The sequence below is a fragment of the Staurois parvus genome, unplaced genomic scaffold (genome assembly GCF_062004578.1).
Source record: "Staurois parvus isolate SC_StPar_1 unplaced genomic scaffold, SC_StPar_1.0 ptg000025l, whole genome shotgun sequence".
NCBI classification, from domain to species: Eukaryota; Metazoa; Chordata; class Amphibia; order Anura; family Ranidae; genus Staurois; species Staurois parvus.
This window is the reverse complement of record NW_028317821.1, coordinates 5813787-5840538: the sequence shown is the minus strand read 5'-3', so window position 1 is coordinate 5840538 and position 26752 is coordinate 5813787. Positions and strand designations below refer to the sequence as shown.

General features: G+C 47.5%; 2 protein-coding genes across 4 annotated transcripts in view; one reads left to right on the top strand and one right to left on the bottom strand.

Annotated features, from left to right (window-relative positions):
* ACTR6 (actin related protein 6) overlaps positions 1 to 16182 on the bottom strand; it is a 39151-nt gene extending 22969 nt beyond the window's left edge. The window contains exons 1-2 of the mRNA XM_089694171.1: positions 15999 to 16182; positions 1131 to 1248 (exon numbers count right to left, since the gene is read on the bottom strand). Coding sequence (XP_089550297.1) covers positions 1131 to 1248; positions 15999 to 16159 — 279 coding nt within the window. The 5' untranslated portion in view covers positions 16160 to 16182. The remainder of the gene's footprint in view (positions 1 to 1130; positions 1249 to 15998) is intronic.
* A 6427-nt stretch (positions 16183 to 22609) lies between these two features.
* Positions 22610 to 26752, top strand: part of TCP11L2 (t-complex 11 like 2) — a 33076-nt gene continuing 28933 nt past the window's right edge. For 2 of the 3 annotated variants that reach the window (XM_089694151.1, XM_089694160.1), the window contains exon 1: positions 22610 to 23110. The gene's annotated coding sequence lies outside the window, so the exon portion shown is untranslated. The remainder of the gene's footprint in view (positions 23111 to 26752) is intronic. The other variant, XM_089694142.1, reaches the window with a different exon arrangement.

Sequence of the window (26752 nt, the reverse complement as noted above, 5' to 3'; positions counted from 1 at the left end):
GTCACGTGATGTAACGCATAGGGTACGCCGACGTCAAGCCACAAACCGGAAGTGTACATTCTGCCATTTTGGAAAAGGGACTCCTGTACATACTGTATACGTTCTGGAGTGTTTAAAGTGCTGACGGTGGTGAAGATCTCGGCACCAGGGTTAAAGGGAAAAGTGTAGCTTGACCTGGTATTATGGGTCAAACCTGGAGGTGAGTGCAATAGTGGCTTGAAGGTGGATGTACACTAAGAGGTGACACTGGAGCACCGTACATGTGTATGCAGTAGTGTGATTACACTGATCCACTTGGAGTACTTTGGATTTAAAGGGACAGTTCACCATTGTCTGGAGATTTATGTTGTTGGTGTATTTGGAGCACGAGATATAGGAGACATACCACACAAACACGTGTGAAGATTTAAGGTTTTATATCTACATTTATTTCAGCACTCATATGTGCAAGTCTACGGTGATTTATGTTGTTTTATTGTCACATACACTATTTTTGTTTCACTATTCATTTATGCATGTTTGTATTATGAGCACTATTTGAGTTTATATTGCTGTGCTGCATTTTTATTTGATTTACATCATTCTAAATGAGGTCTAAATAAAAATCTATATAGGGGAATCCAGGCCTCTATCCTCCTGCTGGTCACCCCTCTAGTGATGTATCCTAGAATTCTATTCACCTTTCCCACCAACATGACCGCACTGATTGGTCATTTTGCAATCATCTGAAATAAGTACCCCCAAATCTTTTTTCCTCTGTAGTGCTGGCCACTACTGTACCCCCAATATTGTACTCTATAAGGGCATTCTATTTCCATAGTTGCACTATTTTATATTTAGAAAAACATTGAACTGCAGTTTCCACTGCTTTGACCAGTCTTCCAGCAATGCCAAATCATGTTTCATGTTACAGACACCTCCAGTGATATCAACCCTATTGCACACCTTTGTGTCATCAGGAAAAAGACATACCTTACCCAACAAACCTTTAGTTTTATCACTTACATACAGATTAATAGAAGAAGACCTAGTACAGAGCCTTGTGGTAAATCACTAGTGACTGGCCTCGGTTGTTGTTATTAAATGTGGTTGTTACTGAATATTAGCAACTAGCCATAAAGAACAATTACCTTTTGAAATGGAAGAATATAAAAGAGGCCAGATGGGTCCTTAACCTCATCAATTTGATTAGCTGTGAATGTTTTTAAACGGGCAGTTTTCGATCTGAATTGGCAGTTGGGAATGACACTGAAAATAGAAAACAAATGTTATAACATTTATGTATTAATGTCTTCCCATAAAAACACAAATGAACCACTTGCTGCCCGCCCATAGTACATTTACTGTGGGCAGGTGGCAGCTCCATTGATACGCTGCTCAGCACATGTGCACTGGCAGGCCCCCAGGGTCTCGCGGTGGAATGATCCTGTGAACACTATGTCTGGTGGACACAGCAGATCATGGTACTCAGTGATCATAGCAATAACATGATTGCATGTAAGCAAAACTGTCATGAATGGCTTTCATTCAATACAGCTTGCTTACTATTGTGATGCTGTGATTGGCCCACAGCTATCAAATGGTATCTGGCAATCTGTACCATGTGATTAGCTGTAGCCAATCACAGCATCACAATAGTAAGCAAGCTGTATTGAATGAAAGCCATTCATGACAGTTAAAGTTATTGCTTATAACAGTGATCATCACTGTTACAAGCAATAAGTGTAAAAAAAATAAATAAATAAATCCTGATCACCCTTACAGAGTAGTACAGTGTCACTATGGTGACACTGAGCTTGTCTGATGACAGTATGTAAAAAAAAAAAAAAAGTTTAAAAAACAAAATTGAATAAAAATATTTTTTTTTCTAAAACATACTGTCATCAGCGGTGTGGAAATTTTTGAAAAAAATGATTGGCTACCATGTACAGCTGTACCAGATTTTGCACTCTCCAGTTTTAGTAAATAACCCCAGTGTGTTCTAAAAAGCTGACGTGTGTTGGTACATATGACGTAGTACCTAGCAGGAGTGTGCATTCCAAGGGTGATAATGCTTCTTAAAGAGAATTCTTTCAAACTGAAGCTCAGACAGGGTGAGGCCAATTCAGAAATGTCTCAATGATGTCCATACAGAATTACTGACACAGTATCATTGCCTTCCAAGTAGTGTTGTCTCTTAATGAGGTTGATTTACTAAACACAAATAGACTCTTCACTTTGCAAAGGAGGCTGTACAGGTTGAAGGGGAATTTTCCATAGAGTTCAGAAAATAAGCTGAAGCTCTGCTGACTTTCATCAATTAATTGTGTGCAAACAAAAATGCTGGTTTTTCTATTTTCTTTCCACATGATTGTTTGTTCTTTGCAAAGTGAAATTTCACTACATTCATTAGCTCTGTGGATGATTCGCTAGGAAAATACAACTCCCCTTACAAAGTGAACAGCCTATTATCTTTTAGTAAATCAACCCCATGTCTATTCACAACTTTCCCACTACTGTGCTCTCTCTATTCATTTTCTATTGCATTGTATTTGTCTGCTCTTATCTGCATTGACAATGTTTACCTACTGTAAACTGCTGTCTCTGTATGCTGTATCTTGTTCAATAAAAAAAAAATAAAAATAATAATAAAAGTGGAGCTTCAGTCAAAAATCTAAATGAAAAAAAAACCAAAAACTGTAGCTGCTGACTTAAAAAATAGACACTCACCTGTCCCTCAATCCAGCGATGTCCTCACCTCAGCCAGTTTCACTGTCCTCTCTCCCCAGCATCTTAAGTATGGGCACTAGTGGTGCACCGAAATGAAAATTCTGGCGCCGAAACCAAATAGTCAGGATGCAAAAACCAAAACGGACAGTTATTAAATGTAATTGATGTTGCTGGAAATTTGCACTTTAGGGGGAGTTTTTGCATTAAAGCCAATGGGGACTCGACTTTGCATGACAGCCTATGAGATGCGATTTTGCACTGAAGTCACTAGAGGGCGTTTTTGCATTAAAGTCTAAGAGAAGTGATTTTGCATTGAAGTCACTAGAGGGCATTTTTTTAAGAAAGCCTATGAGATGTGATTTTGCATTGAGGTCACTAGGGGGCGATTTTTAATGAAAATTTATGAGACGCGATTTTGCATTGAAATCACTAGGGGGAGTTTTTGCATGAAAGTCTATGAGACGCGATTCTGCATTGAAGTCACTAGAAGACATTTTTTCATGACAGCCTATAAGACGCGATTTTGCATTGAAGTCATTAGGGGGCATTTTTTCATGAAAGTCTAAGTGACGCGATTTTGCATTGAAGTCACTAGAGGCCTTTTTTTCATGAAAGTCCAAGGGATGCGATTTTGCATTGAAGTCACTAGTAGGCATTTTTGCACGAAAGTCTATGAGATGCGATTTTGCATTGAAGTCATGAGAAGGCGTTTTTTCATGAAAGTCTATGAGATGCGATTTTGCATTGAAGTCACTAGAGGCCTTTTTTTCATGAAAGTCTCTGAGACGCGATTTAGCATTGAAGTCACTAGAGGGCTTTTTTCACGAAAGTCTATGAGATGTGATTTTGCATTGAAGTCACGAGAGGGTGTTTTTTCATGAAAGTCTATGAGACGCGATTTTGCATTGAAGTCACTAGAGGGCTTTTTTTCATGAAAGTCTAAGGGACGCGATTTTGCATTGAAGTCACTAGAGGCCTTACATTTCATGAAACTCTAAGGGACGCGATTTTGATTGATGTCACTAGAGGGCATTTTTTCATGAAAATCTATGAGACACAATTTGCATTGAAGTCACTAAAGGGCGTTTTTCCATGAAAGTCTATGAGACACGATTTTGCATTGAAGTCACTAGAGGCATTTTTTCATGAAAGTCTGTGAGACGCGATTTTAGATTGAAGTCACTAGAGGGCATTTTTCCATGAAAGTCTATGAGATGCGATCAGCAAAATGCAGATAACACTATTTTCGTCCAAAATGTTTCGGCTGTCAACATGTTGGTGCATCGCTATTGGGTACCCGGCTGTGACAGCTTGCGGCTTTACAGTGGGGTGCCCACTGCTTATGCGTAAGTAGCACTGCGCCTTGTGAATGGTCCTGTAGTCTTCTGGGACCTGTCATGTGTCCCAGAAGACTACAGGGAGCTAGGGGGGAGGACAACTTCTGCTTCCAATCGCCTAGGCAATCGCAACAAAATTGGGCGAGTCCCAGGAATGCCATTACACAGGTCCTCCACACTCTTAGGCCCCTGTATGGCTATGTGCATGAAACCTACCATTGAGGGCCTAAAAAGTCGGGGAGGAACACTAGTGCAGCACTCTACCTTAACCACTTGCCTACCGGGCACTTATACCAGCTTCCTGCACAGGACAATTTTCAACTGTTGCACTTTGAATGACAATTGCGCGGTCATGCAACACTGTACCCAGATGAAATTTTTAGCATTTTTTTCACACAAATAGAGCTTTCTTTTGGTGCTATTTAATCACCGCTGGGCGTTTTATTTTTTGCGCTATAAACTAAAAAAGAGCAAAAAAATTTTAAAAAAAAAAGTTTTTCTTTGTTTCGGTCATAAAATTTTGAAAACAGGTAATTTTTCTCCTTCACTGATGTGCATTGATGAGGCTGCACTGATGAGTTGACACAGTTGGCAGGACTGATAGGTAACACTGACTGACGGCATTGCCGGGCACTGACTGGTGGCAGTGATGGGTGGCACTGACTGACAGCACTGCTGGGCACAGGTGGGTGGCACTGCTAGGCACAGGTGGGTGGCACTGCTGTGCACAGGCAGGGGCATATTTACCACAAGGTAAACAAGGCACTTGCCTAGGGCGGCAGTTTTCAGGGGAGCAGCACCTTCCCCCAGAAGAAGGGATGAAAGAAGGGACATGTGCACCATGGAAATCAGGTGGGATCTGAGAGAGGCTGCGGGCTGCTTGATGGTGTATGTAGAGCCTGACTCTCATTCCTGAGCACGTCCAGAGCAGTGAAAATGAGTGTCTTTTTCTCTATCGCTGGGGGGGGGGAAGTAGTGAAAGGCTCGGAGGGCAGGGGTGTTGTTGGTCAATGTCAGCAATGTCAGGCTCTCTCTGTGGGAGGAGGTGGTGTTGGTCGGTGTCCGTGGGGGAAGAGGATTTTTGTGTTGCCTAGGGCAGCACAAAACCTAAATACACTGCTGGGCACAGGTGGGCAGCACTGATCATCAGTGCCAATCTGTTCGCTGACAATTGAGACAGCATGAGGAAAGTTCAGCCGATAACCGGCAACTGTATTTACCTGGTGATCTGCTGTGTCATTGGACACAGCTGATCACATGGTAAAAGGCGGCTGTGATTGGCTTTTTACCACATCACATGATCAGCTGTGTCCCTAGGACACAGTGATCATGGAGATCATCAGGTGCGTGCCCCTGGGGGCGTACGGGAGAGCGCGTTATGGAAGGACATCATATGATGCCCTCCTAGAATTGGACAACCGCGCTGCAGCCGTCGTTCGGCTATAGAGCAGCTCGCAAGTGGCTAAAGAACAAAGGGGTTGATTTACTAAATAGCCAATAGTCTGTGCACTGCAAATACAGTTGCTCTAGATCTGAGGTGAAGCTCTGCTGATTTCTATCATCCAATCATGTGAAAGCAAAAATGCAGGGTTTTTTTTATTTTAATTGCATGTGATTGGGTCTTCTTTGCAAAGTGAAGCTTTACCTCAATCACTAAGCTCTGGAGCAACTGCACTTGCAGTGCACAGTATATTTGCATTTAGTAAATCATCCTCAATGAGAGTCTAATTATAGCCATAGGTTAACCCCTTCACACCTAAGGGTAAAACAAATCTTAATGCCAAAGTACAATTTTGCAACGTTGACATGTGTTAGCAAAACTGTACATATCATCACAACTACTTTGTACATCCAGGTGAATTATACCGTGGTTTTTTTTTAGGACAAATTGGGCTTTCATTTGGTGGTAAATGGCAATGGATATCTCCTGATTTTTTTTTTTTATTGTTATTATTTTTATTATTATCAAAGGAAAACTGGCCCAAAATAGTAAAAAAAAAAATAAAACTTTAAAAATGTATCTGTATATTTCTTGCTACTACCGGTACCATACCCTACCACCAAAGAACAACCCAAAATAATTTCTCCAGCTCCTGATGATTGCAGCGATACCACATGTGTGTATGTTAGTTGTTGTTTGTACTCGTAGTACAGCCCAGAAACAATAGTGTGCATTTTGCTTTTTTTTTGTTATCCTGCCACTAACTGACACTGATACTAATAAAAAAAAAAAAAAACTTTACCCTGACCCAAACATTAACCTTGGCACTGACCTAGACCAAACCTTGATCTAGGTATATTTTTTTTTATTATTATTTTTATTTATTTATTTTCCACACACTTTATTTTTTCTCACTGAAAGGACAGAGAGAGATACGATGTATCTCTCTCCTCCATTCAGAAAGAGGAAACAAGGGGGCGGCCCTCACAGTGACTGGCCAATCAGAGGATATCACAGTGATCAGGCGACTCGGAACTTAGGAGTTCTGGGTCCCAATCGTTAGAACAGGACCAAGGGCTCTCAGTGAAACCCTGGTTTCTGTGCCAGCAAAAAGACAGGTACGCAAATTAGCGGCCCCACGTCATAGAGCCCAGTGCAGCGGGGCTGCACCAACGGTGTGAAGGGGTTAATCATTCAGAAATCTGTACATCATAGCAACGCACGTGACAGTCTAACATTAAAGTACTATTAAATCTTCAGTGTTTTATAGTTTAATACATTGAGTACAATTAAACAAACATTCCTTAGTAAACTATTTGTAAACTGCAGGTGCTAGAGTATGATTTCTAACAATTTTCAATGCTGCTAGCCCCTGCTCTCTCAAGCCTGCTTCCCTGAACTTCCTTTGTTCACAGTCAACAGTGCAGTCTTCAGCTAGTCTCTTAGCTTGGAGAAGGGAGGGGGTGAGTTTCTTTCCATCCTGGACAATAGAGCAATGTCTTTCTAATGATGGGCTATGTCTTTCTATTGATGCACACAGCATAGGAAGATGCATCTCCAATTTCTGCATGCAACGATTGTTCCTATAGGACATTGGTCTCCAAACTTTCCAAACAAAGGGCCAGTTCACTGTCCTTTAGACTTTGGGGGGGCCGGATTGTGGCCAGTGGGAGGGTGAAAATGTCCCAGGCCCGACAGTGATAGTAAACAATACCTCAGGCATGGTGTTCAGTTGCATATTGCCTATGGTCAGCAGGATGAGGAATAGTGCCCCATCTCTGCTGTCAGTGGATGGAATAGTGCCCCATCATTGGTGTCTGAGGATGGAATAGCACCTCATCAATGGTATCAGTGGATGGATTAGTGCCCCATCCTTGGTGTCAGTGGATGGGATAGTGCTTCATCTCTGGTTTCAGTGGATGGAATCGTGCCCCACCATTGGTGTCAGTAGATGAAATAGAGCCCCATCATTGGTGTCATTTGATGGAACCGTGTCCCATCAATAGTGTCAGGGGATGGAATAGTGCCCCATCATTGATATTAGTGGGAGGAATAGTGCCCCATTAATAGTGTCAGTGAATGTAATATTGCTTCATCTCTATCTCTGTGGTGTGTGGATGTAATTGGGCCCCATCACTGGTATCAGTGGATGGAATAGTGCCTCATCATTGGTGTCAGTGGATAGAATAGTTCCCCAACATTGATGTCACTAGATGAAATAGTGCCCCATCATTGGCATCAGGGAATGGAATAATGCCCCATTGTTGGTGTCAGTGGATGGAAAATTGCTTCATCTCAGGTGTCAGTAGATGAAACTGTGTCCCATCACTGGTGTCAGAGGATGGAACAGTGCCTCATCATTGATATTAGTGGGAGGAATGGTGTCACATCATTGGTGTCAGTGTTAGGAATAGTGCCTCAAATCAGTGGGAGCAATAGTGCCCTAAGGGCCGGATAAGAGCTAGCAAAGGGCCACAACCGGCCCTTGGGCCGCAGTTTGGAGACCACTTCTATAGGACAATGCAAGAGATAGGAGCCATCCTGAAACAGGAATCCTGGAGCACTGATCATGGCACCAGCTTTAATTGGAGTTTACCCATAACAGTTTGATAAAGTGGATCAGGGACTCTGTAACTGGTTTGGTGGCAATCAGGGACAATGTAACTTGTGTGCTAATGATCAGAGACACTGTAACTTGTATGCTGATAATCAGTGACACTGACTGGTGTGGCGGTGATCAGTGACACTGTGATTGGTGTGGCGGTGATCAGGGACACTGTGATTGGTGTGGCGGTGATCAGGGACACTGTGATTGGTGTGGCGGTGATCAGGGACACTGTGATTGGTGTGGCGGTGATCAGGGACACTGTGATTGGTGTGGCGGCGATCAGGGACACTGTGATTGGTGTGGCGGCGATCAGGGACACTGTGATTGGTGTGGCGGCGATCAGGGACACTGTGATTGGTGTGGCGGCGATCAGGGACACTGTGATTGGTGTGGCGGCGATCAGGGACACTGTGATTGGTGTGGCGGCGATCAGGGACACTGTGATTGGTGTGGCGGCGATCAGGGACACTGTGATTGGTGTGGCGGCGATCAGGGACACTGTGATTGGTGTGGCGGCGATCAGGGACACTGTGATTGGTGTGGCGGCGATCAGGGACACTGTGATTGGTGTGGCGGCGATCAGGGACACTGTGATTGGTGTGGCGGCGATCAGGGACACTGTGATTGGTGTGGCGGCGATCAGGGACACTGTGATTGGTGTGGCGGCGATCAGGGACACTGTGATTGGTGTGGCGGCGATCAGGGACACTGTGATTGGTGTGGCGGCGATCAGGGACACTGTGATTGGTGTGGCGGCGATCAGGGACACTGTGATTGGTGTGGCGGCGATCAGGGACACTGTGATTGGTGTGGCGGCGATCAGGGACACTGTGATTGGTGTGGCGGCGATCAGGGACACTGTGATTGGTGTGGCGGCGATCAGGGACACTGTGATTGGTGTGGCGGCGATCAGGGACACTGTGATTGGTGTGGCGGCGATCAGGGACACTGTGATTGGTGTGGCGGCGATCAGGGACACTGTGATTGGTGTGGCGGCGATCAGGGACACTGTGATTGGTGTGGCGGCGATCAGGGACACTGTGATTGGTGTGGCGGCGATCAGGGACACTGTGATTGGTGTGGCGGCGATCAGGGACACTGTGATTGGTGTGGCGGCGATCAGGGACACTGTGATTGGTGTGGCGGCGATCAGGGACACTGTGATTGGTGTGGCGGCGATCAGGGACACTGTGATTGGTGTGGCGGCGATCAGGGACACTGTGATTGGTGTGGCGGCGATCAGGGACACTGTGATTGGTGTGGCGGCGATCAGGGACACTGTGATTGGTGTGGCGGCGATCAGGGACACTGTGATTGGTGTGGCGGCGATCAGGGACACTGTGATTGGTGTGGCGGCGATCAGGGACACTGTGATTGGTGTGGCGGCGATCAGGGACACTGTGATTGGTGTGGCGGCGATCAGGGACACTGTGATTGGTGTGGCGGCGATCAGGGACACTGTGATTGGTGTGGCGGCGATCAGGGACACTGTGATTGGTGTGGCGGCGATCAGGGACACTGTGATTGGTGTGGCGGCGATCAGGGACACTGTGATTGGTGTGGCGGCGATCAGGGACACTGTGATTGGTGTGGCGGCGATCAGGGACACTGTGATTGGTGTGGCGGCGATCAGGGACACTGTGATTGGTGTGGCGGCGATCAGGGACACTGTGATTGGTGTGGCGGCGATCAGGGACACTGTGATTGGTGTGGCGGCGATCAGGGACACTGTGATTGGTGTGGCGGCGATCAGGGACACTGTGATTGGTGTGGCGGCGATCAGGGACACTGTGATTGGTGTGGCGGCGATCAGGGACACTGTGATTGGTGTGGCGGCGATCAGGGACACTGTGATTGGTGTGGCGGCGATCAGGGACACTGTGATTGGTGTGGCGGCGATCAGGGACACTGTGATTGGTGTGGCGGCGATCAGGGACACTGTGATTGGTGTGGCGGCGATCAGGGACACTGTGATTGGTGTGGCGGCGATCAGGGACACTGTGATTGGTGTGGCGGCGATCAGGGACACTGTGATTGGTGTGGCGGCGATCAGGGACACTGTGATTGGTGTGGCGGCGATCAGGGACACTGTGATTGGTGTGGCGGCGATCAGGGACACTGTGATTGGTGTGGCGGCGATCAGGGACACTGTGATTGGTGTGGCGGCGATCAGGGACACTGTGATTGGTGTGGCGGCGATCAGGGACACTGTGATTGGTGTGGCGGCGATCAGGGACACTGTGATTGGTGTGGCGGCGATCAGGGACACTGTGATTGGTGTGGCGGCGATCAGGGACACTGTGATTGGTGTGGCGGCGATCAGGGACACTGTGATTGGTGTGGCGGCGATCAGGGACACTGTGATTGGTGTGGCGGCGATCAGGGACACTGTGATTGGTGTGGCGGCGATCAGGGACACTGTGATTGGTGTGGCGGCGATCAGGGACACTGTGATTGGTGTGGCGGCGATCAGGGACACTGTGATTGGTGTGGCGGCGATCAGGGACACTGTGATTGGTGTGGCGGCGATCAGGGACACTGTGATTGGTGTGGCGGCGATCAGGGACACTGTGATTGGTGTGGCGGCGATCAGGGACACTGTGATTGGTGTGGCGGCGATCAGGGACACTGTGATTGGTGTGGCGGCGATCAGGGACACTGTGATTGGTGTGGCGGCGATCAGGGACACTGTGATTGGTGTGGCGGCGATCAGGGACACTGTGATTGGTGTGGCGGCGATCAGGGACACTGTGATTGGTGTGGCGGCGATCAGGGACACTGTGATTGGTGTGGCGGCGATCAGGGACACTGTGATTGGTGTGGCGGCGATCAGGGACACTGTGATTGGTGTGGCGGCGATCAGGGACACTGTGACTGGTGTGGCGGCGATCAGGGACACTGTGACTGGTGTGGCGGCGATCAGGGACACTGTGACTGGTGTGGCGGCGATCAGGGACACTGTGACTGGTGTGGCGGCGATCAGGGACACTGTGACTGGTGTGGCGGCGATCAGGGACACTGTGACTGGTGTGGCGGCGATCAGGGACACTGTGACTGGTGTGGCGGCGATCAGGGACACTGTGACTGGTGTGGCGGCGATCAGGGACACTGTGACTGGTGTGGCGGCGATCAGGGACACTGTGACTGGTGTGGCGGCGATCAGGGACACTGTGACTGGTGTGGCGGCGATCAGGGACACTGTGACTGGTGTGGCGGCGATCAGGGACACTGTGACTGGTGTGGCGGCGATCAGGGACACTGTGACTGGTGTGGCGGCGATCAGGGACACTGTGACTGGTGTGGCGGCGATCAGGGACACTGTGACTGGTGTGGCGGCGATCAGGGACACTGTGACTGGTGTGGCGGCGATCAGGGACACTGTGACTGGTGTGGCGGCGATCAGGGACACTGTGACTGGTGTGGCGGCGATCAGGGACACTGTGACTGGTGTGGCGGCGATCAGGGACACTGTGACTGGTGTGGCGGCGATCAGGGACACTGTGACTGGTGTGGCGGCGATCAGGGACACTGTGACTGGTGTGGCGGCGATCAGGGACACTGTGACTGGTGTGGCGGCGATCAGGGACACTGTGACTGGTGTGGCGGCGATCAGGGACACTGTGACTGGTGTGGCGGCGATCAGGGACACTGTGACTGGTGTGGCGGCGATCAGGGACACTGTGACTGGTGTGGCGGCGATCAGGGACACTGTGACTGGTGTGGCGGCGATCAGGGACACTGTGACTGGTGTGGCGGCGATCAGGGACACTGTGACTGGTGTGGCGGCGATCAGGGACACTGTGACTGGTGTGGCGGCGATCAGGGACACTGTGACTGGTGTGGCGGCGATCAGGGACACTGTGACTGGTGTGGCGGCGATCAGGGACACTGTGACTGGTGTGGCGGCGATCAGGGACACTGTGACTGGTGTGGCGGCGATCAAGGACACTGTGACTGGTGTGGCGGCGATCAGGGACACTGTGACTGGTGTGGCGGCGATCAGGGACACTGTGACTGGTGTGGCGGCGATCAGGGACACTGTGAATGGACAGTGGTGATTAGTGACACCGGCTGGCGTGGTATTGAATATGGACACCAGCTGCTGCGGTGGTGATCACGGACACTGTGAGTGATGTGGCAGTGATTATGGACACCGGCTGCTGCGGTGGTGATCAAGGACACTGAGTGGTGTGGTGGTGAATATAGACACCGCCTGCTGCGATGGTGATCAGGGACACTGTGAGCGGTGTGGCGGTGATTATGGACACTGGCTGCTGTGGTGGTGATCAGGGACACTGTGAGTGGTGTGGCGGTGATTATGGACACTGTGAGTGGCGTGGCGGTGATTATGGACACTGTGAGTGGCGTGGCAGTGATTAGGGACACCGGCTGCTGCGATGGTGATCAGGGACACTGTGAGTGGAGTGGACATGATTATGGACACCGGCCGCTGTGGTGGTGATCAGGGACACTGTGAGTGGAGTGGACGTGATTATGGACACTGGCTGCTGCTGTGGTGATCAAGGACACTGTGAGTGGTGTGGCGGTGATTATGAACACCGGCTGCTGCGGTGGTGATCAGGGACACTGTAAGTGGTTTGGCGGTGATTATGGACACCGGCTGCTGCGGTGGTGATCAGGGACACTGTGAGTGGTGTGGCGGTGATTGCGGTGATCAGGGACACTGCGAGTGGTGTGGCGGTGATTATGGACACCGGCTGCTGCGGTGGTGATCAGGGACACTGTGAGTGGTGTGGCGGTGATTGTGGTGATCAGGGACACTGTGAGTGGTGTGGCAGTGATTATGGACACTGGCTGCTGCAGTGGTGATCAGGGACACCGTGAGTGGTGTGGTGGTGATTATGGACACTGTGAGTGGTGTGGCGGTATTTATGGACACCGGTTGCGGCGGCGGTGATCAGGGACACTGCGAGTGGTGTGTCAGCTATTATGGACACTGGCTACTGCGGTGGTGATTAGGGACACTGCGAGTGGTGTGGTAGCGATTATGGACACCGGCTGCTGCGATGGTGATCAGGGACACTGCGAGTGGTGTGGCAGTGATTATGGACACTGGCTGCTGCGGTGTTGATCAGGGACACTGCAAGTGGTGTGGCAGTGATTATGGACACTGGCTGCTGCGGTGTTGATCAGGGACACTGCAAGTGGTGTGGCAGTGATTATGGACACTGGCTGCTGCAGTGGTGATCAGGGACACTATGAGTGGTGTGGCGGTGATTATGGACACCACTCAGTGTCCCTGATCACCACCGCAGCAGCCGGTGTCCACACCAATGCGAGTGGTGTATCGGCTATTATGGACACCGTGAGTGGTGTGGTGGTGATTATGGACACTGTGAGTGGTGTGGCGGTATTTATGGACACCGGTTGCGGCGGCGGTGATCAGGGACACTGCGAGTGGTGTGTCGGCTAGTATGGACACTGGCTGCTGCGGTGGTGATCAGGGACACTGCGAGTGGTGAGGTAGCGATTATGGACACCGGCTGCTGCGATGGTGATCAGGGACACTGCGAGTGGTGTGGCGGTGATTATGGACACCGGCTGCTGCGGTGGTGATCAGGGACACTGTGAGTGGTGTTTCGGCTATTATGGACACCAGCTGCTGCGGTGGTGATCAGGGACACTGCGAGTGGTGTGGTAATGATTATGGACACCAGCTGCTGCGGTGGTGATCAGGGACACTGTGAGTGGTGTGTTGGCTATTATGGACACCGGCTGCTGCGGTGATCAGGGACACTGTGAATGGTGTGTTGGCTATTATGGACACCGGCTGCTGCGGTGGTGATCAGGGACACTGTGAGTGGTGTGTTGGCTATTATGGACACCGGCTGCTGCGGTGGTGATCAGGGACACTGTGAGTGGTGTGGCGGTGATTATGGACACCGGCTGCTGCGGTGGTGACACTGTGACTGGTGTGGCGGCGATCAGGGAAACTGTGACTGGTGTGGCGGCGATCAGGGACACTGTGACTGGTGTGGCAGCGATCAGGGACACTGTGACTGGTGTGGCAGCGATCAGGGACACTGTGACTGGTGTGGCAGCTGTGAATGGACAGTGGTGATTAGTGACACCGGCTGGCGTGGTATTGAATATGGACACCAGCTGCTGCGGTGGTGATCACGGACACTGCGAGTGGTGTGGTAGCGATTATGGACACCGGCTGCTGCGGTGGTGATCAAGGACACTGAGTGGTGTGGTGGTGAATATAGACACCGCCTGCTGCGATGGTGATCAGGGACACTGCAAGTGGTGTGGCAGTGATTATGGACACTGGCTGCTGCGGTGGTGATCAGGGACACTATGGGTGGTGTGGCGGTGATTATGGACACCACTCAGTGTCCCTGATCACCACCGCAGCAGCCGGTGTCCACACCAATGCGAGTGGTGTATCGGCTATTATGGACACCGTGAGTGGTGTGGTGGTGATTATGGACACTGTGAGTGGTGTGGCAGTATTTATGGACACCGGTTGCGGCGGCGGTGATCAGGGACACTGCGAGTGGTGTGTCGGCTATTATGGACACTGGCTGCTGCGGTGGTGATCAGGGACACTGCGAGTGGTGAGGTAGCGATTATGGACACCGGCTGCTGCGATGGTGATCAGGGACACTGCGAGTGGTGTGGCGGTGATTATGGACACCGGCTGCTGCGGTGGTGATCAGGGACACTGCGAGTGGTGTGGCGGTGATTATGGACACCGGCTGCTGCGGTGGTGATCAGGGACACTGTGAGTGGTGTTTCGGCTATTATGGACACCAGCTGCTGCGGTGGTGATCAGGGACACTGCGAGTGGTGTGGTAATGATTATGGACACCAGCTGCTGCGGTGGTGATCAGGGACACTGTGAGTGGTGTGTTGGCTATTATGGACACCGGCTGCTGCGGTGATCAGGGACACTGTGAGTGGTGTGTTGGCTATTATGGACACCGGCTGCTGCGGTGGTGATCAGGGACACTGTGAGTGGTGTGGCGGTGATTATGGACACCGGCTGCTGCGGTGGTGATCAGGGACACTGCGAGTGGTGTGGCGGTGATTATGGACACCGGCTGCTGCGGTGGTGATCAGGGACACTGCGAGTGGTGTGGCGGTGATTATGGACACCGGCTGCTGCGGTGGTGATCAGGGACACTGTGAGTGGTGTTTCGGCTATTATGGACACCAGCTGCTGCGGTGGTGATCAGGGACACTGCGAGTGGTGTGGTAATGATTATGGACACCAGCTGCTGCGGTGGTGATCAGGGACACTGTGAGTGGTGTGTTGGCTATTATGGACACCGGCTGCTGCGGTGGTGATCAGGGACACTGAGTGGTGTGTTGGCTATTATGGACACCGGCTGCTGCGGTGGTGATCAGGGACACTGTGAGTGGTGTGGCGGTGATTATGGACACCGGCTGCTGCGGTGGTGATCAGGGACACTGCGAGTGGTGTGGCGGTGATTATGGACACCGGCTGCTGCGGTGGTGATCAGGGACACCGGCTGGTGTGGTGGTGGTGATCAAGGACACCGGCTGCTGCAGTGGTGATGAGGGACACTGACTAAAGTTCCACTTTCAGATACAAAAGCTGCATACTCAGCAAATCAGTTGCTTTAAAAACTGGAAATTGAATATTACTTGTAAAAGTACATGAAGAGTCCTGCAGGAGGCTGGATATATACAGACAGTATAAATAATATAGAACACACAGAGTTCACAATGAGCTCCGAGGTACCACATCCCCTGCATACTGCCAGCCCTATACACACAGCTGTACGCCCCATCACTCCTCCCAGCAGTCAGTGAGAGCGCACAACAGCAGGATAGACAGTACATAAGGCGGCCGCTCTGGGTGAACTCTATGGTAATCCGCCTGCGGGCGCTCTTTGCTCCGGTCCTCTCTCACCTGACCTCTCCGTGGCTGTAGCCGATCTTTGCGGTGTAGGCCCCATTATCTAGCACCAAGGTGGTCATCCCGGGCCTGGAAACCCCGCATACAGTGTACGGATCATCCGGGAATTTTGTGACGTGTGCCGTACGAGTCTGGCGCCGCTCTCCCCGCTGCATTGTGGGAAATGGGAGGACTGCGATCACCTCCCCGGGTATAGATAGTCTGAGAGCGGCTGCCTGTTCCTTTGACTGTACGGCCGTAAAGTGAGACGCTGAAGTAGAGGGCCGATCAGGTTACAGAGCGCATCTGCCTGATAGCAGTGGGAGAGGCAGACAACAGCGCTCTATGGACTGCTGTCATAGGGCCAGAGTATTGGGAAGTGATGGAGAGTAGAATGTACACACATGTGACAGCTGTCATCAGAAGGATGACACATTATCTGTAGGAGCATGTGAGAACTTCCCTCATAAATGTACTCATAGCTTCCATCTGACAAATGCAAGTGTTATCAAGATTAAAAAATATATATTTACAGCTCACTTTTTCCTTTTAACCCTTTCACAGCCAGAGCCGGTTCTGCGTTTTTTTGCACACCTTTTGAAAAATAGTTTTAAATAAACCCCCCAAACATTATATATTTCCTTAGACAAGACACCCTAGAGAATATAATACTGGTAGTTCCAATTTTTATGTCACATGATATTAGCTTAACTGTTTATGAAACAGTATTTCAGTAAAAACAACACACTAAAGTTAATGTTAGGCTATAAAAAAGCAATGTATTATCTAATTTTTGGTAAAATATAAAAGAGGAGGTTTGGTCAAGTAAAGAGATACCCAACATGTCAGGGCTTAAAATTGCACAAACTAATTATGAAACAGTGGCAAACGTCAGTATCCTGTATACACTGCTCACAAAAAGTAAAGGGACACTTTTTAATCAGAGTATAGCATCAAATCAATGAAACTCCTGGGATATTGACCTGGTCAGTTCAGTAGCAGAGGGGGTTGTTAATCAGTTTCAGCTGCTTTGGTGTTATAATTAACAACAGGTGCACTAGATGTGCAACAATGAGAAAACCCCCAAAACTGGAATTGTTTTACAGATGGAGGCCACTGACAGTTTTTTCCCTACTCATCTTTTCTGGCTGTTTTTCACTAGCTTTGCATTTGGCTAGGGTCAGTGTCACTACTGGTAGCATGAGGAGATACCTGGACCCTACAGAGGTTGCACAGACAGTCCAACTTCTCCAGGATGGCACATCAATACAAGCCATTGCCAGAAGGTATGCTGTGTCTTCCAGCACAGTCTGAAGAGCATGGAGGAGATTCCAGGAGACAGGCAGTTACTGTAGGAGATCTGGACAGGGCCGTAGAAGGTCCTTAACCCATCAACAGGACCAATATCTGCTCCTTTGTGCAAGGAGGAACAGGATGAGCACTGCCAGAGCCCTACAAAATGATCTCCAGCAGGCCACTGGGGTGACTGTCTCTGAGCAATCAGAAACAGACTTCATGAGGGTGGTCTGAGGGCCCAACGTCCTCTAGTGGGCCCTGTGCTCACTGCCCGGTACCATATAGCTCGATTGGCATTTGCCATTGAACACCAGAATTGTCAGGTCCACCACTGGCACCCTGTGCTTTTCACAGATGAAAGCAGGTTCACCCTGAGCATGTGACAGATGTGAAAGGGTCTGGAGAAGCTGTGGAGAACATAATGCTGCCTGTAGCATTGTTCAGCATGACCGTTTGGTGGTGGGTCAGTGATGGTCTGGGGAGGCATATCCATGGAGGGATGCACAGACCTCTACAGGCTAGCAATGGCACCCAGATTGCCATTAGGTATCGGGATAAACTCCTTGGACCCATTGTCAGACCCTACGCTGGTGCAGTGGGTCCTGGGCTCCTCCTGGTACACGACAGTGCCTGGCCTCATGTGGTGAGAGTATGCAGGCAGTTCCTGGAGGATGAAGGGATTGATACCTCTGAATGCCCCCACAGTCGTCTGACCTAAATCCAGTAGAACACCTCTGGGATATCATGTATGGTTCCATCCAACGCTGCCAGGTTGCACCTCAGACTCCAGGAGCTCAGTGATGCCCTGGTCCAGATCTGGGAGGAAATACTCCAGAACACCATTCGTCGTCTCATTAGGAGCATGCCCCGACGTCAGGCATGCATACAAGCGCGTGGGGGCCATACAAACTACTGAGTACCATTTTGAGTTGCTGCAATGAAATTTCAGCAAAATGGACTAGCCTGCTGCATCATTTTTTCACTTTGATTTTCGGGGTGTCTTTGAATTCAGTTCTCTGTAGGTTGATATTTTCATCAAACGGTGGGGCATCCTTACATTCCTAACACATTACCCAGTCCATATCAGTATAGATATCCAGCATGATATTTTTCCCCATTGAGATCTGATATGTTTTCAAAGTGTTCCTTTAATTTTTTGGAGCAGTGTATTTCATAGATGATGCTTCAGTTCTTTCGTTTTTTTTTTGTGCATGTTTAAAAAATTGGGGGCCTTAAGATTGCATAAACCCCAAAAAATTATATATATTGTGAAAGCAGACAACATAGAGAAAAAAATGGTGGTAGTTCCAATTTTTTTTATGTTACACGATAATACCACAAAGGTCCAGGAAATGCAAAATGTCAGTAAAAAATACACTGAAGTTAATCCTAGGGCACACCAACACAATAAATGACCCAATTTTTTGGTAAAATATTAGGTTGCATCAAGTAAATAGATATGAAACTTGTACATGTGAAACTTTAAAGTGACACTAATGCAGGCCATAGATGGGTCGAAAACTGGCCGTTTAAAAAAAAAAAAAACGGTTGTTCAATAGGCCGACGTTACCACCAACGGTAAAAAAAAAATCGGCTGATTTTCGTCCCGTCTACAGCCGGCATTTAATTACTTCTGTCCCTGCAGAGAGCTCCGCTATTATATTTGACATAAAAAGTCTTGTGGTTGCAACATTGTATCTATTTGTATCCATTTTGGATACAGATTTTTTTTATTTGGATACAAATAGATACATTTTTGCAACCGCAATACTTTTCATGTAAAATATAATAGAGGACTGGAATTCTTATTCCTCTTCTTTTTCTTCTTCTTGCAGGTCACGGCTCATGCGCAGATTTTTTATCGGTAAAAAGATCGGCCGATTTGCCCATCATTGCCGGGTATTGCGATTTGCCCATCATTGCCGACCAATTGACCCACTAACGGTGCGAAAATCGGCTGATTTTTCTTTCGGCCGAAAAATTGGCCAATTTTCGACCTGTCTATGGCCTGCATTAGGCTTCATGTACACTGCAGCTGATAAACTCACGTTTAGGAGCTTTTCTTCGTTTTTTCAGCAGCCCCTGAACTCTCCCTAATGTTTTCCTATGTGTCCATGTACACTATGTTGTTTACAGGCAGTTGAGTTGCGTTCAGGAGTAGATTTTATCAGCGTTTCAAACGCCAAACATTTGTAAACGCGGCTAACTGCGTTTGTAAGAGTTTGGAAATTTTTTTTTTAACTCTTCCATTTCCAGATGCTGTCCAGGGCCTTTTTTCATCATGAAAAATGCATGCAAAGCATTTTTCCAGTACTCAAATGGATCTGGTACACCATACATTAAGGTTTTGCATGAAAGAAAATATGTTAGACACAGCTGCAATAATTTCTGCATACTGAATCACATAAAGTCCTCCTGCGCTCTTATGGTAAGTGGTGGATAGAGAAACTAAAAAGCAGCCAGCATCTATCCCGCACCAAAAAAGGGTAATATGAATAGAATATAAAGTTGATGCAGCGCTAAAAAACTAAAGACAAAATATAATATATATCCGGATAGTAAAATAAAAATGATAACATGACCCAGGATCGCCTGGGGATACAAAAAACAATAGCCCTTATAAGACTAATAGCAGTGATAAGTGGTTTAAGTGCAGGCTAAGGTGTCCATAATTCATACAGGGGTGTAAGTGAATCACAGCACACTCCAAAGAAGGTGACCCCGGGCAGTCTTGCTGCAGTGGCCTCTCACCTCCACTCCACGACCCTACAGGGCCATAAAGCGTAATGTAGATCACCACGAAATCCTCCAATACGGACTCTTTAGATGTATGAATGAACAGGGACAGGTTTCCTCCAAGTCAGTGGATGAATAGAAGGCACTCTCCTCCGATATCACAGCCACTCATATGCCCATAAATGAGGAGATAAACATAATCCTCATAGTGTATTACCGCTTTATTTGAATAAGGCAACAAACAAAGAAAGGAAGGTAATCCACTTACATAAAAACGGCTTGTATGGAGATGCAATGCTGGGTGTAAGCAGGATCAAAAAGGTGCACCAAGATGGCGTCACGCCGGAAGTGCGTCACCACGCTATTGCCGTCGACGCGTTGCGTCACGTACCTCGTGACTTCATCAGGACCAGGTCCTGATGAAGTCACGAGGTACGTGACGCAACGCGTCGACGGCAATAGCGTGGTGACGCACTTCCGGCGTGACGCCATCTTGGTGCACCTTTTTGATCCTGCTTACACCCAGCATTGCATCTCCATACAAGCCGTTTTTATGTAAGTGGATTACCTTCCTTTCTTTGTTTGTTGCCTTATTCAAATAAAGCGGTAATACACTATGAGGATTATGTTTATCTCCTCATTTATGGGCATATGAGCGGCTGTGATATCGGAGGAGAGTGCCTTCTATTCATCCACTGACTTGGAGGAAACCTGTCCCTGTTCATTCATACATCTAAAGAGTCCGTATTGGAGGATTTCGTGGTGATCTACATTACGCTTTATGGCCCTGTAGGGTCGTGGAGTGGAGGTGAGAGGCCACTGCAGCAAGACTGCCCGGGGTCACCTTCTTTGGAGTGTGCTGTGATTCACTTACACCCCTGTATGAATTATGGACACCTTAGCCTGCACTTAAACCACTTATCACTGCTATTAGTCTTATAAGGGCTATTGTTTTTTGTATCCCCAGGCGATCCTGGGTCATGTTATCATTTTTATTTTACTATCCGGATATATATTATATTTTGTCTTTAGTTTTTTAGCGCTGCATCAACTTTATATTCTAATAATTTCTGCATAGAAATGAGCTGAAACACATCCAAACACCACAAAAAAAAGACAGCTAATCTCAACAAATACTGCTCTCTCTGCTTCTGCTCTTTTTCTCTCAAAATGTCTGAAATAGTTAATTATTTACTGTTTTTCAGTGCATTCTGGGCATTTGGGAGCAGGGGCGGACTGACAACTCATGGGGCCCCCAGGCAATAGGGGATCATGGGGCCCCTGTGTCCTTGCTCAACTTCAAAAAAGCCTATGAAAAAGGTACTAGGGGCATCTCATGGGGCCCCCTACTGACCCCGGGCCCTCGGGCAGTGCCCGAGTTTCCAAATGGTCAGTCCGCCCCTGTTTTGGGAGGATCTCCTGAGGTTATCTTTTAAAAACGCTTCTAAACGCAAACACATAAATGCGGCTAAACTGACATTTTTTAACCTATGGTTTTCAGCAGTCAGTTTCCATCATTCAGAAGAGCTTTCCAAATGCCTCATGTACATGAGCCCTTACGAGACGGTCCTGATGCTTGCTGGACTTCCCTCAGCACCATGAAGCCTTCATCACAATTGAACCTCTCTTCTTGAAGTTCTCAATGATGACTGCATGTGTTTCCTTGCATGTAAATTAATATTTGTGTCATCCTCAAATCCTTTGGCCAAGGCTGTACATATGTTAAAATGCATATATATTTAATTTTAGCTCAATGCAGTGTTATGGTGTAAATAGCAGACAGTGGAAATGACTGTTTTGCAATGTCCTTCCATCCATTTCACAGCAGATCAAGGTACTGAGGTGTATTGGCACTATTGTATGTCTCTTCTGCAATACAAAGCCTGCCTGCTCACACCTGCAGTTCTATTTTAAGAACACATACTTGATTTAAACTGATTCTATTCTTACCCCTTTGAGGACCAAGGGACGTATTTGTCCCATGTATTTAATTGCCTGTATCATCTGAATAAGAACTTTAAATACTTTTTTTTTTTTTTGGTTTGAGTCAAAATATTAGCTCTTATCAACAAATGGATCTAGCTTTTTGTCAATTATTTCATGAAATGGCTTAGTTACAGCAACTGAAATATACTAACTTTAAAAACAAAAAATTGATTCTTTTGGCGTTCCGTAATCTTATGGTCCTCAAAGGGTTAACCAGAGTTTAGTGGTTTCAAAAGATTTGGCAAGGACAGTTGAAGCTGCAGTGCGGCTGGAAGGTGCACAGGGGAATGCAGTGAGGATGTGACAGTTGGCCACACGTGGTCCAGTCCCAGGTGGATTCCCGCGGTCTATCCCGCTGTCTATACACAGCCCCAGGCCATGACCTCTGTGTTCTCTCGTCCTATTGTCATCGTACAACGGCTGTGCTCTGTGCCCCGCCCCCTCCCCATTAACCCTTACAATACACACAAAACAGGCGCTCATTAGGAATCCAGCTACGTTTTCCCCTGAGGGTTAATGCTGGCTGTGGGGCGTGGCTACACTGTCTATTATCGAGCTTTCCTCCCAGCAACAGACTTCGGAGGGGGAGGGGCCTTCTCTCAATGGAAGATTACTTCCGTAAATAAGTGACGTGACATTCGGGCCGTACCATTGTGTGCGATCTCTGCTATTTTCCAGTCCGCTCAATGTTTACCTCGTTGTGTGAGATACAAAGGCAGGATCTGTGTATAAAAGTGACAGGAAAATGTGCTGCCATCCGTGGGAGTGTAAGGGGGTGTCCGCAGAGGGTTGTAGTCTAATGATTGTCCATGTGCTTCACTTGGTACAGTCCACTCTCCCCCTTCCAGCCCCAGAGATCAGCTGGAGCAGAACAAAAACATTAGAGAAAGCCTCAGCTGTCGGCTGTATACACAGGGAAGACAGGACATTGTATACACGGGGAGACTGACAGCACAACCAATAGAACCTTCCATCAACTAGAACTACTCCCAGCTTTCCTGGAGGAGGGGAGCTCACATCCCATCTGATCACCTACCAGCAGCCTGACACCAACAACTTGCCTGGCCACTGTGTGCCTCCTGTTAGCGATCAGCGGACCTCACACAAAGGTAAAGAAGCCCTCATCTGTAAGGCCCCATTCAGCGTAGTGTTTTTTTTTGCGTGATTTGTTCAAGTGTTTTCAGGCTTTTTGCGTTCTGGTGTTCTTGTATTGGCCAATAGAGAAAAATTTCATCTGTGACATCATTTGTTGCCATGCCAGAAAAGCGCTCTTGGCTGTGTGACAAAATGCAGTAATGTGGATGAAAATGTGCGCATTTCCATGTATTTGTATGGGAATTAAAACGCGACAAAAACGCATCAATCTGTCTGAATGGAGCTACAAAAGTAGCTCTAAAACTTTTTTGAGCTTTAGGCTCATGTACATGTGACATTTGGAAAACACTTTTGAACGATGTAAACTGCTGGAAAATGTAGGTTAAAAAATGTCAGTTTAGCTACGTTTGCATTTTATGCACATTTACATTTTAGAAGCATTTTTTAAAGATAACATCATGAGACCTTCCAAAATGCACTGAAAACCAGTAAAAAAATCAACTATTTCAGACATTTTTAGAGAAATAGAGCAGTATGTGTTGAGATGACCTATCTTTTCTGGTTGTATTCACTATGGATCCCATCATGAACGCAGCGCGTTCTACCATTTTTTTTTCCTTCACGCAAAACCTGAAACTGATTGCACCGGTGTACTAGGTCCAGTTGAATACATGGAAAACACTTTGCATGCATTTCTGATGATGAAAAAAGGCTCTGGACAGCATCTGGAAATGGAAGAGTTAAAAAACATTCCAAATGCTTATAAATGCAGATAGCCGTGTTTACAAGCATTTGACGTTTGAAACGCTGATAAAATCTACTGAACGCAAGTTTGATGCGTTCAAAAAAACGACTGTAAACTCAACTGCCTGTAAATGACATAGTGTACATGGACACATAGGAAAACATTAGGGAGAGTTCAGGGGCTGCTGAAAAAAACGCAGAAAAGCTCCTGATCATCAGTTTAGCAGCTGTAGTGTACATGAACTCTTAGGCGTTCTGCTTCAGGTAACTGTGACTGGAGATGTCAACCATCTCCACAGAGTAATTTTGATTTTGGAGCTTCAGTGCCAGTTCACATACATGCGGATTAGATGCGGTTTGAACTGCATCCAAGCCGCATGACATGTGAAATAACATTGCTTCCTATGATGCCTGTTGACATATGTCTGGTGCACTATTGGTGTGGATTCAGTGCGGTTTGAAAAAGAGTCCTGTCCAATTTCTGAGCAGTGCCTTTAGGTGTGGATTACAGGCTATTGACTGCTATGGGAACCATTTCTAAACCACACGTGTGAACAGGATAAAATCCTGAGCTAATCCTGTCCTGAACCTAATGTAAACCTGACATGAACCTGTGAACAACTACTGTATCAATTATCTGTGAAACCTGAGCTTCAATCCGCACGAAACGTGTGAATAAGCCCTAAAACGCTCAGGTGTGAATGGGGCTTTATACCAATGCTGTGGGATCCCTCCAGATGTGTCCCTTTGTCACAAGGTATATACCCAACAGTGTAAGGACTCCTGCACATGGACAGCTGGAGGCTGCAAAGTCCTCATGCACAAAATCCCCCACGTTGTCTTTGGAAGCTGCAGTTGCCACATACAGCTACCATTCAAGTGGATGGTTGTACGCAGCTGGACCTCTACAAACACTGATGGCTTGTACATTGGCATTTACCCATGTATGGTGAATTTCCACAAACACCAAAGTGGTGAGTTTGGGGGAATGAAGCTGTATGCTGATGCTTGGCTAAATGCTGATGCTCTGTGTATACACAAATATGGCCACTTACAGCAATTCAGTTGAATAGGAGGCTGTATGCAGCTCCGGGGATTTTGAGCTAGAGGACTTTACAACCCTTTATTCCAGTGCTTTTCAATTTATGAGCTAAAGGGAGCCTCAAATGTGGCCCCTGAGAGCACCAAAGGGCTGCACAGAATGTTCATTGTATGTAATGTTTGAGAGTGTCACAAACCGTAGATATAATAGAGAAAATGAGGGTTAGAGAGTGTGGACATGCTGCGTTTTTGGCTGGAGATATGCTGCACAAGACCATATGGAACGGAATGTTACATGAGGCTAGTTGATATCAGTGCTATTACCCTTACCCTAATCCAGCCTTTCTCAACCTTTTCAACACAGAGGAACCCTTGAAATAACTTTTCAATCTCAGGGAACCCCTGATAAAAATGAGTATATCTACAACTCATGATACAATAGTGTGGTGGTCAGTGGGAAGAATGTTTCGTATACTTGTGGTCATTGGGAAGTGTTACCCCCTTACAGATAGCTAAAAGATCTATGGTGTCAGTGGGAATTTATTTGAGAGGCAGATATAGATCATTGCTCAAGGAACCTCAGGAGGAACCCTGGTTGAGAAACCCTGCTCTTAATCAATATTACCATTACAGATTGCTGATGTCCTTAGGCCGCACATCATATACCAAAGGAACACATGCATCCCTCTGGCCACAGGTTGGGCACCAGGGTTCTAGTGCAAGGTTTCTCAACCAGGGTTCCTCTAGAGGTTGGTAGGGGTTCCTTGAGCAATGAGCAGTTTCTGCCTTTCAAATAGGTTCCCACTGACACTATCTGTAAGGGGGTAATTCTTTCCAATGACCACAAATGTAAGGAGCATTCTTCCCACTGACCATCACACTAATGTAGCATGAGTTGTAGATATAGTCATTTTTAGTGGGGGTTCCCTGTGAAGGAAACGTTTTTAGTAGGGGTTCCCTGTGAAGGAACCGTTTTTGGTAGGGGTTCCCTGTGAAGGAACCGTTTTTGGTAGGGGTTCCCTGTGAAGGAACCGTTTTTGGTAGGGGTTCCCTGTGAAGGAACCGTTTTTGGTAGGGGTTCCCTGTGAAGGAACCGGTTTTGGTAGGGGTTCCCTGTGAAGGAACCGTTATTTCAAGGGTTCCTGTGTGTTAAAAAGGTTGACAAAGGCTGCTGTAGATGTTTGTGTACACAAGGCCTTAGGGCCACCTGGGTTTAGAAATTCTGAGTTCAGATCTGTACAGCATAAAGTTGTTTTGGGGGGTTTTTTTGTTTACAGATCTGAACACAGCAGCATTGTATGATATGCATAGGGGCAGCACAATGTCTGAATGGTTAGCACTTCCACCTGGCAGCACTAGAGTCATTGGTTCGAATCCAACCACAGCACTACTTGCCTGGAGTTTGCATGTTCTCCCTGTGCCTGTGTGGGTTTCCTCCTTGTACTCCAGTTTCCTCCTACACTCCAAAGACATGCTGGTAGGTAAATTGGCCCTAGTATGTGTGTGTATGTATGAATGTGAGTTAGGGACCTTAGATTGTAAGCTCCTTGAGGGTTAGGGACTGATGTGAATGTATAGTATATATATGTAAAGCGCTGCGTAAATTGACGGCACTATATAAGTACCTGTAATAAATAAAAGTAAGTAGAAATTTCTGCATCAGCTGTTAGTATTTCTGTGTATTTTATGCATGTAAACGCATGTACATGGTGGGATTGAAAGCTGAGCAAGAGGAATAGAAGAAGACTTTTATATGTGTGAAAATAAGCACTTTACAGACTATTATATGTGTTTTTTTACACAGGAGCTTTGTGGCAGCAAGATCCTGCATAGGTATCCGATATGATGCCTGTATGCATGAGCACATAGGA